The sequence below is a fragment of the Schistocerca americana genome, chromosome 2, assembly GCF_021461395.2.
Source record: "Schistocerca americana isolate TAMUIC-IGC-003095 chromosome 2, iqSchAmer2.1, whole genome shotgun sequence".
Lineage (NCBI taxonomy): Eukaryota > Metazoa > Arthropoda > Insecta > Orthoptera > Acrididae > Schistocerca > Schistocerca americana.
Window position 1 is genome coordinate 1015558253 of NC_060120.1, and position 15386 is coordinate 1015573638.

General features: G+C 37.3%; 1 protein-coding gene across 1 annotated transcript in view; it reads right to left on the minus strand.

Moving 5' to 3' along the window:
- Nucleotides 1–7575: 7575 nt before the first annotated feature.
- LOC124595094 (group XIIA secretory phospholipase A2) overlaps nucleotides 7576–15386 on the minus strand; it is a 28605-nt gene continuing 20794 nt past the window's right edge. The window contains exons 3-4 of the mRNA XM_047133685.1: nucleotides 13761–13932; nucleotides 7576–7985 (exon numbers count right to left, since the gene is read on the minus strand). Coding sequence (XP_046989641.1) covers nucleotides 7867–7985; nucleotides 13761–13932 — 291 coding nt within the window. The 3' untranslated portion in view covers nucleotides 7576–7866. The remainder of the gene's footprint in view (nucleotides 7986–13760; nucleotides 13933–15386) is intronic.

The following is a 15386-nucleotide window of genomic DNA, read 5'->3' on the forward strand; positions in this document are numbered from 1 at the left end:
GAGTAATTACACTGATGCTAATACAGCCAGAGTGCCCTCCCAGGTGTTGCTGGCCACAGATGTCAATAAGATTTCATCCTTGGCCATTGACTTGTCCCCAGGTGCAAATGCATACAGAACAGCTCACACGAGGGAGGTTGATGTAAGTCAGCCCTGCACCTCCAGTATGTCAATTCATCAGCACACCTGACGATGGCTGCATGTTTGATTACCAAAAGATTGTGCCTGTTGACCACTATGAACTGACAGTGCACCCGTAGACTGTTCCATAAATGGCTTAAAATTCACTTGATTATGTTTAAATTTTTCAAAGAAAATTGTTCAATACACCATAAAAGACTTACTTCTGTTTCGAGTATGTAACTAATTGTCATGCAGCTTTACAATAAACATTTACTTTATATAAAGCTAACAGAACTGACTGATCCTTGAGTATATGTATTCAAATAGTTTGTAGAAAGAAGAGCTAGTGAGCTTGGGGGTTTATTTTGGGTTTACTTCATCTAGTTGCACAATGTTTTCTCTGTGGCTGCCTATTTCATAAAATTAATGACTATTCCAACCAGGTAGTAAGATCAATAACCGAGCTTCTTTTCTTGCTAGTGGATACTACTCCTCTGCAAGGTATTCAGTGCTCAAGGCAGGAAGCTGGAATACTTCTCAATTTTTGCATATTGACCAACAATATTTCTTCTTTCCACAAGTCTATTTAAGCTGCTTTATATATTCAGTTAACTGTTCTCAGATACATTACAGTTGTATCATCACTACTTAGCAAAGTCTATAAGAAAATTATTCTGTGTCTCATATAGTAAATGCAGCTGAAACTGATTTTTATTATCAGCAACAAAAATCATTAAGAAATAAATCTACTGGGTAGTGGGTGCAAGAATTCTGAGATCATTAAAAAGTTTTCTGTTTATTGTAATGTTATCTACTTTACACAATATTCTTAGTGTTCACTACCTTCAAATAAATACTTTATTTACTTAAAGTGCACAGCACCAGAAGATAATTCCGCATGATGACAGGAGTGAATATAAGCAAAAGAAGACAACACTCTTGTCCTTCAGTCAATTTCATGAGAGATGCTGCTAAGGGCATAACATACTGAACTGGACATCTTGATTAGTTTATCTACATGTCGATTCTGTCTTGTTATCGAACTGCACCCTGACAATTCATCTGAAAGCTAATAAGTTTTCATTCTCTTTTGCGTGCCTGTTGACAACTCAACACTTCTACTATTCAGCAAGTGGTCTCCTTTACTCCAAATGTATGTACACCATAAGATTTTAATATTCATCTAGAAATAACACCACAGCCAGCAGAATTACTACTTTTTAGTACGCTAATGAATTTTACGATCTTCTTAGCTATTTCATATTTTAAACTATGTCTGTTGGTTATGCATGAAGTGTTTGCACAAGTAAATCTAATGCATCTGTATTTGGTTGGTCATTAGTAGGTGCACTGTTTGCTACCCCTGTGTGAAAACAAACATTGAATATATTGTTTGGTTATTTCCAAGTGTTACCATTTCTGCCAGAGCTATTTTCTGGGGGCTGTCTCATTTCCATCACATTTTATGTTTGTTTCTTGTTTAACAATGTTCCAAATGTGTTTACCTCATTCTTGCAGTGCTTTATTTTGTGACAATTTTTGATAACAAACAGGATTTTGCGATACTGGTGCAAATGGAATTTCAACATTCTGACTCTGGCTTGTTCTCTCAATTATGTATACCTGTTTTTCTAGCAGAGGATACTTTTAATCTCAGGAGTTATTTGTTCCTTATCATTGGTTATGTACATTTTTACTCTTGACTGTGTTAGTTGAATACAAACACAAATTGCTGTAGGAACACATTTAAAACAAAGAGTTTAATTTTTTATCTGTGCTGTGTGCTTTATAAATTTACCTGTAAACACCAAGATCAAACCATTGTTTATGATGCTGTCATACAGTACTTTTCTTCTGTGATCTGTACCTAAGATTCCAGTACATTTTACTGTAACTTCCTCCTCTACTGTGTTCCAGTACAACATTTTTCAGATTTTTTCTGCATTTCACAAATCACTCCACTCATGACTTACACTGAAGCACCAAAGAAACTGGTATAAGCATGCATATTCAAAGACAGAGAGATGTAAACAGGCAGAATATGGCACTGCAGTTGGCAACACCTATGTAAGACAGAAAGTGACTGACACAGTTGTTAGATTGGTTACTGCTGCTACAATGGCAGGTTATCAAGATTTAAGTGAGACTGAACATGGTGTTATAGTCGGCACGAGCGATGGCACACAGCATCTCCAAAGTAGTGATAAAGTGGAAATTTTCCCATACGATCATTTCACAAGTGTATCGTGAATATGAGGAATAACATCAAATCTCCGAATCACAGCAGACGGAAAAAGATCCTGCAAGAACAGGACCAATGATGACTGAAGAGAATCGTTCAATGTGACAGATGTGGAATCCTTCCACAAATTGCTGTTCATTTCAATGCTGGACCATCAACAAATGTCAGCTTGCAAATCATTCAACAAAACAATTGATATGGGTTTTTGGAGCCAAAGGCCCACCCATGAACTTTGACAACTGCACGACACAAAGCTTTACGCCTTTCCTGTGCACATCAACACTGACATTGGACTGTTGATGACAGGTAACATGTGGCCTTGTCAGACAAGTCTCATTTCAAATTGTATTGAGTGGATGGATGTGTACGGGTATGGAGATAACTTTATGAATCCATGGAGCCTGCATATCAGCAGGAAACAGTTTGAGATGGTGGAGGCTCTGTAATGGTGTGGGGCACGTGCAGTTGGAGTGATATGGGACCCCCGATACATCTAGATACTATTCCGACAGGTGACATGTACGTAAGCATCCTGTCTGATCACCTGCATCCATTCATGTTCATTGTGCTTTCCAATGGACTTGGACAATTCCAGCAGGACAATGAGACACCCCACACGTCCAGAATTGCTACAGGGTGGCAGCAGGAACATTATTCTGAGTTTAAACACTTCAACTGGCCACCAAACTCCCCAAACTCGAACATTGTTAAGCATATATGGGATGCCTTGCAACATGCTGTTCAGAAGAGATCTCCATCCCCTCATACTCTTACGGATTTACGGACAGCCCTGCAGGATTCATGGTGTCAATTCCTTCCAGCAGTAATTGAGACATTAGTTGAGTCCACGCCACATTGTGTTACAGCACTTCTGCATACTTTCTGGGACCCTAGGTGATTTCTTTGGCTCTTCAGTGTAGATTAGTTTAGACGAAGTACTTAATCTCTTATTGGCTTTTTCCTGGCAACAGTTTTTCATTTCAGCAATTCATCTAGTCTGGCTTCTTCATTTTTCTATTATTTATGTTATTTGGCTTTGTCAAGGATCAAACGCAAAGGTAATAGGTTGTCAAAAACAACATAGAGAGAACTGAGTTCACCATGTGTTTATTGCACAGTCAATGGAGCTCAACTTTAAATGGACAGTGGGTCAGAAATTTCAACCGAATGAAAATTTTGGCAAAGACTAATAAAGGCGAAGCTGGCTCAGACCAGAATAAAAAAAAATTTGTAGCCTATGCTTGTTGGGAAGGCATAGATGAGACATGAGCAAATAAGCACCTTGATGTCCAGTCAATAAGAAAGACAGTAAATGAAGTTCTTCATCTGGCTGACACCCCAATGACTGGCATGAACCAGGCTGTGGACACAAATGCAGAGGCGGTGTGGATCACCACCTGGAGGGACTCATTCTTCGTCGTGTGTAGTAAGTCCCCGTCCTCAATGTTTCAAACCAAAATAGCATTTTTATATTGGCTACAACATCGTAGGAAGCTGATTTAGCCACCCCAACTTTACCCATTTGGGTTCTTCCACAATGGTGGATACCACGAGTGGAATATTATTTAAGGTGAAGAGAGTCTCAGAGGCAATGTGGAAGAGCACAACTTCCTGTTGGCCAGGGCCGGCCGTGAAGGAGCATCTGAAACTGGATGTCAGCATATTGGTTTGTATAAGATGTGTTACTGATTCAGGGATAAAAAGAGGCCCTTGCATGGCCCATGGAGTCATGAGGTTGTCTCCATATTCGTACATGTCCATCTGCTCAATACAATTTGAAACGAGATTCACCCAACCAGACAACATGTTTCCAGTCATCAACAGTCCAATGTCAGTGTTGACGGGCCTCGCTGAGGCATAAAGCTTTGGGGAGCGTGCAGTCATCAAGGGTACACGAGTGGGCATTTGGCTCCAAAAGCCCATATCAATAATGTTTCGTTGAATGGCTTGCACACTGACACTTGTTGATGGCCCAGCATTGAAAACTACAGCAATTTGTGGAAGCGTTGCACTTCTGTCACCTTGAATGATTCTCTTCAGTCGTTGTCGGTCCATTCTTGCAGGATCTTTTTCCAGCGGCAGTGATGTCAGAGATTTGATGTTTTACCAGATTCCTGATATTCGTGGTATACTCATGAAATGATCGTATGGGAAAATCCTCACTTCATTGCTACCTCAGAGATGGTATGTTCCATATCTTGTGCACTGACTATAACACTACGTTCAAACTCACTTAAATCTTGATAACCTCCCATTGTAGCAGCAGTAACCAATGCAACAAGTGCACCCAACACTTACTGTCTTATATAGGCGTTGCAGACCACAGCGCCGTATTCTGCCTGTTTACATATCTCTGTAATTTAATACACATGCCTATATGTTTCTTTGGCACTTCAGTGTATTTTGCCTCACTTGACTTGGCATTTCCATCAGTACCATACAGCAATTAAGGTTTCTTTGTTGAAAAGGTCTTTCTGATATAGTTTCTCATATTTGGCGAAGAGTTCATTTGATCTATGTGAGAAATGTGGTATAAATTACTGTCTGCATACTTATGGTCTCGAGATTCTTTGTAATAGTTGGGGAATGATGCAAATAGCTACAATGTAATATTTTTACAAATGCCTCGTAATTTTCAGTTGTAGGGGTAAAGTTCTCAATGGCTTTGTCAAGTTCTTCCTGAGAAGATGTCCATTTAGCTATCTTGAAGTTAAATCTTCCACGGAACAGCACCATAGTTGTCTTAATGTATCGCACACTGGTGTCTCAATTGGTCTATGCTCAGTTTGAGTAATGGGCTCTCCCCATTATTCACTGATGATGCTCACACCTTCCTTGCACCCCGAACATAATTATTAAAATTGTTAGTTTTTGTCAATACTTCGTATACACTCCTGACTGTGGCACACCCCATTTAATGTTGCCTCTCCACCATGCAATATACCTCTTTCTTCTGTTTATCTGTGTCCACCCCCACCTTCCGAATACTCTGCTGGCATCTCTTTAGCACTGTGTCTCCACCTGCATGTCACATTCTTATCACGTGAACACCACACAAGCAGCTAAACATGCCTTTCTCACATAACAGTCTGTCCAACACATTACTTTTATAAATGTTTTCTGTTGTCCTAGTATTTTTGTAAACAAAGAATTAAAAAGGGGCACTGAATCCAAAGGCAATTCAGACATTCATGTATATATTAAAAATTAATCACATCCAAAGGCAATTCAGACATTCATGTATATATTAAAAATTAATCACATGTGTGTTAATGAAATTATGAGGCTACACCTGAGGTGTTTGAAGACATAGTTACTGCACTTACTCTTCTGGCAGTAGAAGTGTGTTTTCTCTTAACAATGAAAGGGTGCAGTACTAGATGATTATAATTAAGGTGTAGCTACTCAAAGAGGTCCAGTGTGGGCTGTAATTATTGTATGGCAGCGAAAATTGGTAGATATGCTAAAAAGTTAATGTAGAACCTATTTATGCTATACAAAATTAGATACAGTTTTGGCCACCAGATGTAAACCTGGCGTTGTGAATGAATGAAAGACGTACAGAAATGTTTCCATATGTTATGGATTAGGAATAGGCAGAAAAGGTCAAACAAGTGAGAAAACACTATATTGATTTTATTGTTAACCACCACTTACACAGTTTGTTCAGTATGAGCACTGGAAACAATGACTAGATAATGCTTCCATAGAACGACATGATCAAGTTACTCGCAGCAGTTCCAGAGGAATCTGAGCAACGTGTTCCTGTATACTGGCAGTTAAGATCAGGTAGAGACCGAATGTGTCCCCAGTAAACATGTTTTTTTTTTTTTTTTTTTTGTTGTTTTTAGAAATCCCCAAAGCCACAAGTCAGATGGATTCAGATCAGGTGATCTTACAGGCCATGCATCTGGAAAACCTCTGGAGATAAAACGATCGCGGATGATTGCATTAAGAAGATCTTTCACTGGGCAAGCGACATGAGCTGTAGCCCCATCTTGCACAAAAACAGTGGTTTCCACATAGTTGTGCTCTTCCAAAGCAGAAATTACATACTGTACAAGGAGGTACCAATAACATGCAGATGTCATGGTATACCTGACACACCCCCTGGGTGTATTCTCTTCAAAGAGGAAAGGGCCAAGAATAGTTGTGTTTGTGAATCTACATCACAGTCACGTACGATGAGTGCAATGGCTCTTTGTGGACAATATGTGGTTTTACAGTACCCTAAAGTCAGCAGTTCTGTCTATTCACTGCATCCTGTCGTGTAAAATGTGCCTCATCGCTCCACAGAATATTGCCCAGTCACATTTCATTAACTTCTATCCATTCCAGAAACCGAAGAGCAAATACTTGCTGTGGATCATGAGGTTTCAGTTGCTACCCCACCTGGATCCTGTATGGGTACCAGAGTAAATTAGACCATAAAACTTTCCAAACCACTGACCATGGGATGGAAAATTCTTGTGGCACTGCACGAGTACTGAACAACCCTCAGCACGTGCTGCACAATTGTTTACAACAGCAACCTCATTAATAACTTCCACTGGGATAGGACACCTTCCTCTTGCAGGTGCCGTCCCAAGCTCACCAGCATTTTCGAATTTCATTACCATCTTTTTTAAACCATTTAATTACATTGGGCCTCTCCTCAGACCTTTCAGTCAGTGATACTCTCTCCTCGCAGTACAGTAACTGTTGCCGTTCACATAATACATTTTCACTAACGGCGCACGGTCTCTCTTCTTGGCAGCTGTACTGTTTACTCACATTATGGCTCATCAAATGACAACATGGATGTCACACGATCATCCAGTATACGGCACCAGATTTTTACCTGGTGGCCAAAACTGGAACTAATTTGTTTTCCAGTGTAAATATGTTGAACACTTTGTCGTTTCTAGCCCCCCCCCCCCCTTTTACACTCACTCACTCTCTCTCTCTCTCTCTCTCTCTCTCTCTCTCTCTCTCTCTCGCTCTGTGTGTGTGTGTGTGTGTGTGTGTGTGTGTGTGTGTGTGTGAGAGAGAGAGAGAGAGAGAGAGAGAGAGAGAGAGAGAGAGTGGGGGGGGGGGGGGGGGGGAATGATGATGGTGATGATGGAAAGTGGAGGAGAGGGGGTAAAGAAAAACAGGAAGCTGGAGTGTAGCTGGGAAGAGCAAAGACAACTATGTACAAAAGCTAAGAGTGATAAGACAAAAAAGCAATGTTATAGTCATAAAATATGATTTTTATTATCAGTAAGAATACTGAAAGAATGACTACAAAGATTCATTCCAATGCTGGAACAGCATGCAGTGTACATGATGTATTTTAAAATTAAATCAAAAGTTGCCATTATTTCTTTACAGTAAGGTGCTACACAGTTTCTTATTCAAAACTTTCCGATAAAAATAATACATAATTGGCAAGGAACATTCCACTTCACCCCTTCAATTGTAATGCACTTCCAGCATCTCAGTAAGAATATCACAGCTTAGTTTCACATTTACAGAGTACTTCAGAATTCATTTCGCTTGGAAGATGGACAAAAGCATGCACGTTTTTGGCTGTCCAGAAAGGATTTGCATCCAAGTGTAAGCGTGCCTGTGAATAACATCTTTGCAGCTGTCTTACAAGCTGAAAGAAACAGAAATATGGATCATTACACAGTTTTTTTCTTTGTTGTCTAAGTTATTTCTTTTCTATATAAATATGATGGTTTCCATAAACAAAGGAAAAATACAAAGTCAGTAACAAATCATGAAAACTAACATTAATTTACACAAAAGTTGAGTGTGTTGTTATTCGATTAGTGTAGAACATGAGACTGCCACAGCAAAACAAAACAACAACACCAGGCAACTAACTTGATCCAGTGGCATCCCAGGCATTATTTATTGAACAAACCATGATGGAGTGTAATTAGTCCACACAATTCAACTTAAGACACACTCGGTTGTGTGATTAAATGTCCATTGTACTGTTGTTAATAATCTGAGCAACCATTTCTAAGCAACCAACAATATTTGTGGGCTACTCTGCACAACCATTACTACTCAAAAAGAATCACAACCTGATTACAAGTATACAGTGACCTGTGTTTTTATGTCTTATTTGTGCAAAGTTTTATCACACTTCATATCCAATTTTTTATCATCAAATTTTTAAAATTTTACTTTATTTACATAAACCAATGCAACAAAAAGAAATATATACCACAAATTTAATTCCAGAATTAATACAAAATATAGTACGGTTACAAAAGATTAAAGAAAGGACAAGTATAATTTTCAACGTAATTTTTTTAACTAACTGCTGGTCACCAGAAACATAAAAGAAGAAATACAATGAAATCACAATTAAAGTAAAGGTTAAGAAAGGAAAGCCATTATTGACAAATAAATACTGTCAATTAGTTAGTTACGTGTTCCACAGCTCATGCGAACCATTCTTTTATCAAAATGCTGCAGAACGAGTCAGTTTACAGGAATGTGTACATGATTAATGTTAACATAAGTAAAAATTCATAAATGGAATAGTATGAATTGTGCAGGAGAAATGATTTTAAATCAGATTTAAAACTTGTTTCGCTACATCAGATATTTTCTATTATGGAGAAAATGATCAAAAAAAAAAAAAAAAAAAAATACTGCTGCATATTGAAGTCCTCTCTGAGGCACTAACAGCTTTAAAGATGGGTAATAAAGGTCATCATTCCCTCTACCGTTGTATATATGTGCATCATTGTTCTCAAAATTGTGATGGATTATTTATGATAAATGTCATTAGAGAACATACATATTGTGGCGACAAACTTAAAATGCCTATCTCCTTGAGCAGGTACCTACATGATGTCTGTGGGTGAATGCCACATATTATTCTTACTCTCACTTTTGTGCAATCAATACTTTCTTTCTAAGTGAAGGGTTACCCCAGAAAATTATTCCGTATAGTGTTACTGATTGAAAATACGCAAAATATGTCAGGAGGTTGATACATTTGTCTCCAAGATCAGCAATTATACGAAGAGCAAAGGTGGCTAGACTTTGATTAAGAAGCTCAGTAACATCCTTCTTCCAGTTCAAGTTTTCATCAGTACGTACACTCAAAAATTTGGAGCATTCTACTCTATTCACTGACTCCTGCTCATGCATTACATCAATTGTTGGTATGACTATATTTGTTGTATAAAATTGAATATAGTGTGGTTTTTTTTCAAAATTTAGCAAGAGTCCAGTTTCAGAGAACCACTTAATAATCCTTTGGAAAATATCATTTACTAACTCTTCTGCTGTTTTCTCCCTAAAGGGAATTATTATAACAATGGTCTCATCTGTAAAAGTAGCAATCATGCACATTGAACGTTAAGAGGAAGATCATTTAAACATATAAGGAATAGAAGTGGACCCAAAATTGAACCTCGTGGGACTCCCCCCCCCCCCCCCCCAAATCACTATAATTTCCAACCTTTTCGACACTGTCTGAATTATTCATCATGACATTTCACATTCTGATTGTCAAGTACAACTCAAACCAGCTACATGTAAAGCCATCAATTCCATTAAATTTGAGCTTTTTGAAGAGAGTACCGAGATCTATACAATCGAAGGTCTTGGAGAGATCACTAAAAATACTGACAATATATTATAATTTAAGTCTTGAACTATTTGATGAGTAATTATAAATAGCATTCTCAGTTGAGTAGCATTTCTGGAATCCAAACTGTGGTATGTTAATTAAATTGTTTCCATTTAAGTGTGTGACTACTTTTTCAAATATTTTGGAAAAAGAAGTCAGCAAGGAAACTGGATGACATTTTTTTAAGTCTGTCTTGCCACCTTTCTTATGAAGTGGTTTAATAATTGCATATTTTAACCTGCCTCGCAAAATTCCCTGTGCCAGTGGTGCATTGCATATACCACTAAAGACAGTACTTATTAAGTGGGGATAAGTTTTCAGAATACTGTTTGAAATTCCATCAATCCTACAAGACCTATTGTTTTTCAGAATTTTTATAACCGCATTAATTTCAGTGGAGGATGTTGGTGCTACTTCCAGTTGCTTAACTTTTTGTCGAATGACATTTTTAATATATTCTCTTCATTCTTCAACTGAAGCACTTACTCTTACATTTGCTGCTATGTTTGAAAAGTGATTGTTAAAAGTACTTGCAACTTGTGAATCACGATTCACAACGTTGTCATTTAGTTTAATTGTCATGGAATCCTGTCGACTAACTGGCTGTCCTGTCTCCCTTTTGACATTGTCCCATACAATTTTAATCTTACTGTCTGCATTATTTATTCCTGTCAAGGCATGCATACTTCTGGACATTTTAACGACTTTCCTTAAAATATTACAGTATTTTGTGTAATATGCAAGTAATATGTGATCTTGACTTACTCTGGCCTTTACATAAATTTCCCTCTTCTCTTACACGACATTTTAATTCCCTTCTTTAATCACAGCTTACTTTTTTTAACAGATCTTTTGGACAATTTTTTAGGAAAGCAACTATCAAATACTGATACAAATTTACTATGGAATAAATTTAATTCGACATTAACATCTCTTTCAGCATGTACCTCAACCAATAACACCCCTTTTCGCTTACTCTTAAAACGCTGTATCCCCTTCTCATTAATACGCCTCACTGCTTTGTATGAACCTCCTCTTGGACATGAGGTGCCATACTGTTTGTTTCCTTTGAATGATGACAGAAATAATTTATGAAATGAAAAACTGAAACAAGAAGTTCTATGAACAAAAAATACTTGAGAGGATCAAGGTGAGAACAAGTAATCTATATGCAGAAATCTCATACAACACGATTACACACCTTCATCCACCACACGCCACTACACATGGTGGACTTCTTCCCCTAGGAGTATCTGATAAATGAAATTCATGAAGCCTGAGTGGAGTCTGAATGTGACTTAACTGACAAGGTAGTGAGCTTGTAAAATGATGGTGCACAGGTATGAGATATGTTAAAAGGAGCCACTTTTAACAATACCGTAACTTCATTTGTTAACTTTCACAAAGAGTTTATGTAAATTGACCCTCCTCTCCAAACTTTTGTGTGTGTCATAAACTCCAGCAGGTACTCTCATTCCTTTTATCTACCGTGTTTACTTGCCTTTAAAGCTAATGCTGTCCTCCATCTGTAAGTTGGGGTGAACAACAAAGTGTGTTACCAGGTAGAGGCCTATCGAACCCGGCCTTTAAAATAACTCACCCAGCCACTTATAGGATTTTTACAGTTTAAGGTGGACTCTGAAACATGGTGCACCTAGGCAGTTTTCACATCTAAAAATCACTGTCAAATGTGAAAGGAGCAATAAAGACAGACTGGGGAGTTTATCCCTAACCTTCTTGTTTTTAGTATCTCGCCCACTTAGTTTTATCATCCGTGAGCCATTTTTATGAATGACTGTAATGGTATGGAACAAATTATTTTACAGTTGTATTATACATTCACATGTAAATATGACAACATTCTCACCATTTTAAAAGGTTTTTTTTTTTTTAACATGTGAGTTAACAATTCCTACCTATCACTATTTAGATAATACACACACAATCTTTTCGAGGAAAAAAAGATGTATTGTCAAATGGAAGTATGTGCCCCTACAAATGTTTATATAATAATTCATTATGTCAAGATTGCCTAATAACTACAATATTCATAGTACTGGGTTTGGCAATTTATTGTTCTCTTCAAATGTGATTAATTCACTAACAGCAGTATTACACTTCAAGGTGTTCAGGCTGCATAACTTGAATTTTTATAGGTCATAATGAAGCTGTTGGTGGATTAATCTGAAGATGACCATAAATTGTCAAAACCAGTCATGTGAATATTGTAGTTATTAGGTGATTTAAACACAATAAATTATTATATGAACATAAACAGAAATTCCTCTACAGGATAGGAGTTGTCACAGAGAAACTTTTTTAATTTGTTTTCAAATTTAACTCTATTTGTCACACATTTTATATCAACTCAATTTTGGTGGCAGTACTGTGCACCCTATCTTAGGTTAAAGACAACGTTGAAGTGGAATAATGAACATAATTTTTTCTTTTGGTATTGAACTATGTTCATCACTGTTCCTTTTGAACTGCAGTGGGTTATTGCAACAAACTTCATGAGGGAATAAGTGTAGCGTGAAGCAGTAGTCAAAATGCTTAACTCACCAAACAGAGATCTCAATGATGATTGTGAATGACTACCACATATTAGACCTACAACATAATTTTGGGCAATGAAAACTTTCTTTCTTAAAGATGAGTTACCCCAGGGCATTATTCCATACAACATTATTGAATTAAAGTTGTTTTGGAGTTTCGCAATGTATTTTTTCCAGATCAAATTCTTATCAATATGGACACTTAATTCACCATATTTATTATTTAATCACTGTGTGTGTCATATTTCTCACTGGTGAAGTACCTTTAAATGTGGAGAAATGAACATGTACGTTTCTGAAACTGTGAATAAGACCACTTGCAGAAAAATCACGCAATAACACTTTTAAGAACATAATTCACCAATTCTTTTGTGGTATATTTATGTTTAGATTGACTGCAATATTTATGCCATCAATAAAAATCTAATTCTGCTTAATGTAAATTAGACAGAAGGGCTTTTACATACATGAGAAATAGTAGTGGATCTAAGATTGATTCTGGTACAACCCCTGCTCTTGATCCATTGGTTGGCTATACCATCAATTCCATAAAACCTTAGTTTATCAGGGGGAGGGGGGGGGGTATTGTGATTCACACACTCAAATGCCTTAGATATGTCACAGAAAATACCAACTGGCGTATTTTTTTAGTTACCACATGTAAAATTTGGTTAGTGAATTTATAAATGGCATTCTCAGTTGAGCAACTTCTGAGATCAGAACTATGATTCACTAAGATGATATGGTTGCTCAGGCAGGATATTATTCTAGAATATATTGCTTTCTCAAAAATTTTAGAAACTGATGTCAGTAGTGAAACAGGTTGGTAACCATTGACATCTTTATCACTTTTCTTACAGAGAGGCCTAATAATGGCATACTTTAATTTCTCTCGAAAAATGCTGTAAGTTAGTGATGCATTACATAATTCAGAAAAGACAGTACTTATCAGCACCAAGCTACACTCCATCCTTTTATATTAAAGAATATTACTAAATTATTTACACCTACCTTATTAGATAATAGTCTTGTATACTGGTGTCATTTTTTAAGTATTGAGCATTATTCCCCATATTTTATACTCTATACAACATTGCTAAGTGAGGTTTCCAAACATGAATATTTAGCCCCAATTTGACAGGTACCCTCTACAGTTCTAAGATGTTTATTGGTAGTATGTTGATTCTCTTTGTATTCCATCTAAATGACAACTACTTACCTTTAACACCTTTATCTGTTATCAGTTTCTGATGTTTTTCACAAATCTTATACAAGCATCTCTTGAATTCCAAGTCACACTTCTCTTTATCTGAGCCACATGTATCATAACAGATATCATGGTCATTGCAACAATTTGTCATATCTCCCACAGGCAGATATTCATTGTCAATCTGGAAAATGTATCAATTTTTTAAAAAGAATACATCAGTAAGGCGATCTTAACTAAGGAGCAGTTAGAACACGCAAGTATATAACACTGCATTTCATGTGATGTAACTGGAAGAATAGAACTCTAACAACACTATTCACAGTCAATAAATTATGTACTGCAACACAATGTGTGCACAGAGTTTACCAATGGTGGCTAAATGGGCAAAAATTTCATACTTAAATGACTGATCTCCTACAAGGGGTGCTACTACTGTTGATAGAAACAGTAACAACAGAATACAGCATCCCTAGTATTAAGTTTTTTCTACTGGGAGGAAAATATAATTGGTTGAAGGAAATTATACTACATTACACCCAGTTTTCGTTTCATCGACCCAAAAACGAGATGAGTCTTTTGGGTGTGGAACGTGCCATACAGTATGTCATAGAAAACAAAACACTGCAAAATGAGGGATGAAGGGGGGGATGGTTATGGGGGGGGGGGGCAGGTCTCTTCGACTTTAGGCCAATAAGGAGCCCCTCTGAAGATGAAACTACTTATTAACTTGTTGTTTCAAAAACAGAATTAATTTGCTATGTTTCAAGTATTAGGTTGGCACATAAGTCCACAGCATTCTGCTTTTGCATGTTGGTATTCTGTTTGCCATGGGCTTATTTATCGATTTTCATTTTTTATTTGTAGTTCACTGCAGCTATCTGAGTTTAAATACTGTCATTTTGTCATTTGTAAATAGTGACTGGAGCTGCTCACTCTAGAAAATGGAGTGTCTAGTGGAGAAATCAGAACATTTCGAACATGTTCTGTTTGAGTTCAATAGAGGGTGACAGCAGTGGAAGCAGCCCGAAACATTTGTACCCAGTATGGGGGTCAAAGCCATTAGACAGAGCACAGCAAGGAAATGGTTTTCTCGTCTTAAAAATCATCATTTTTATATTAGTGACTCTCCACATTCAGGAAAACTTTTGGGAATTGATGAAGATTATTTAAATGCATTAATAAAAAATGATCTACATCATTGCACTCAGGAACTGGCAAATGTGATGAACTGTAATCACTCCACCATTGTGCAACATCTGCATACAATGGAGAAGGTTCGGAAACTGGGTGTATGGGTACCGCATGTGCTAAGCACAAAAATCTGTGGTTGCCCATATGTGATCCTCTGCTTGCCAATTATTCCTCAAGAAGAACGCTGACCATTCCTGTCCTGTATCATTACTGGCGATGAGAAATGGTGTCTTTATGGTACTATAAAGAAAAGAGAGGAATAGCTAAGCACAAACAAAGCAGCAACTCTCTGTACAAAGACCTGCGCATATCCACAAAAGATAATGTTATGCATCTGGTGGAACAGTGATGATGTGATGCACTACAAATTACTTCATTGAGGTGCAACCATCACAGCTGACATTTATCATCAACAACTGAGATATCCTGCAGACGCAATCTAAG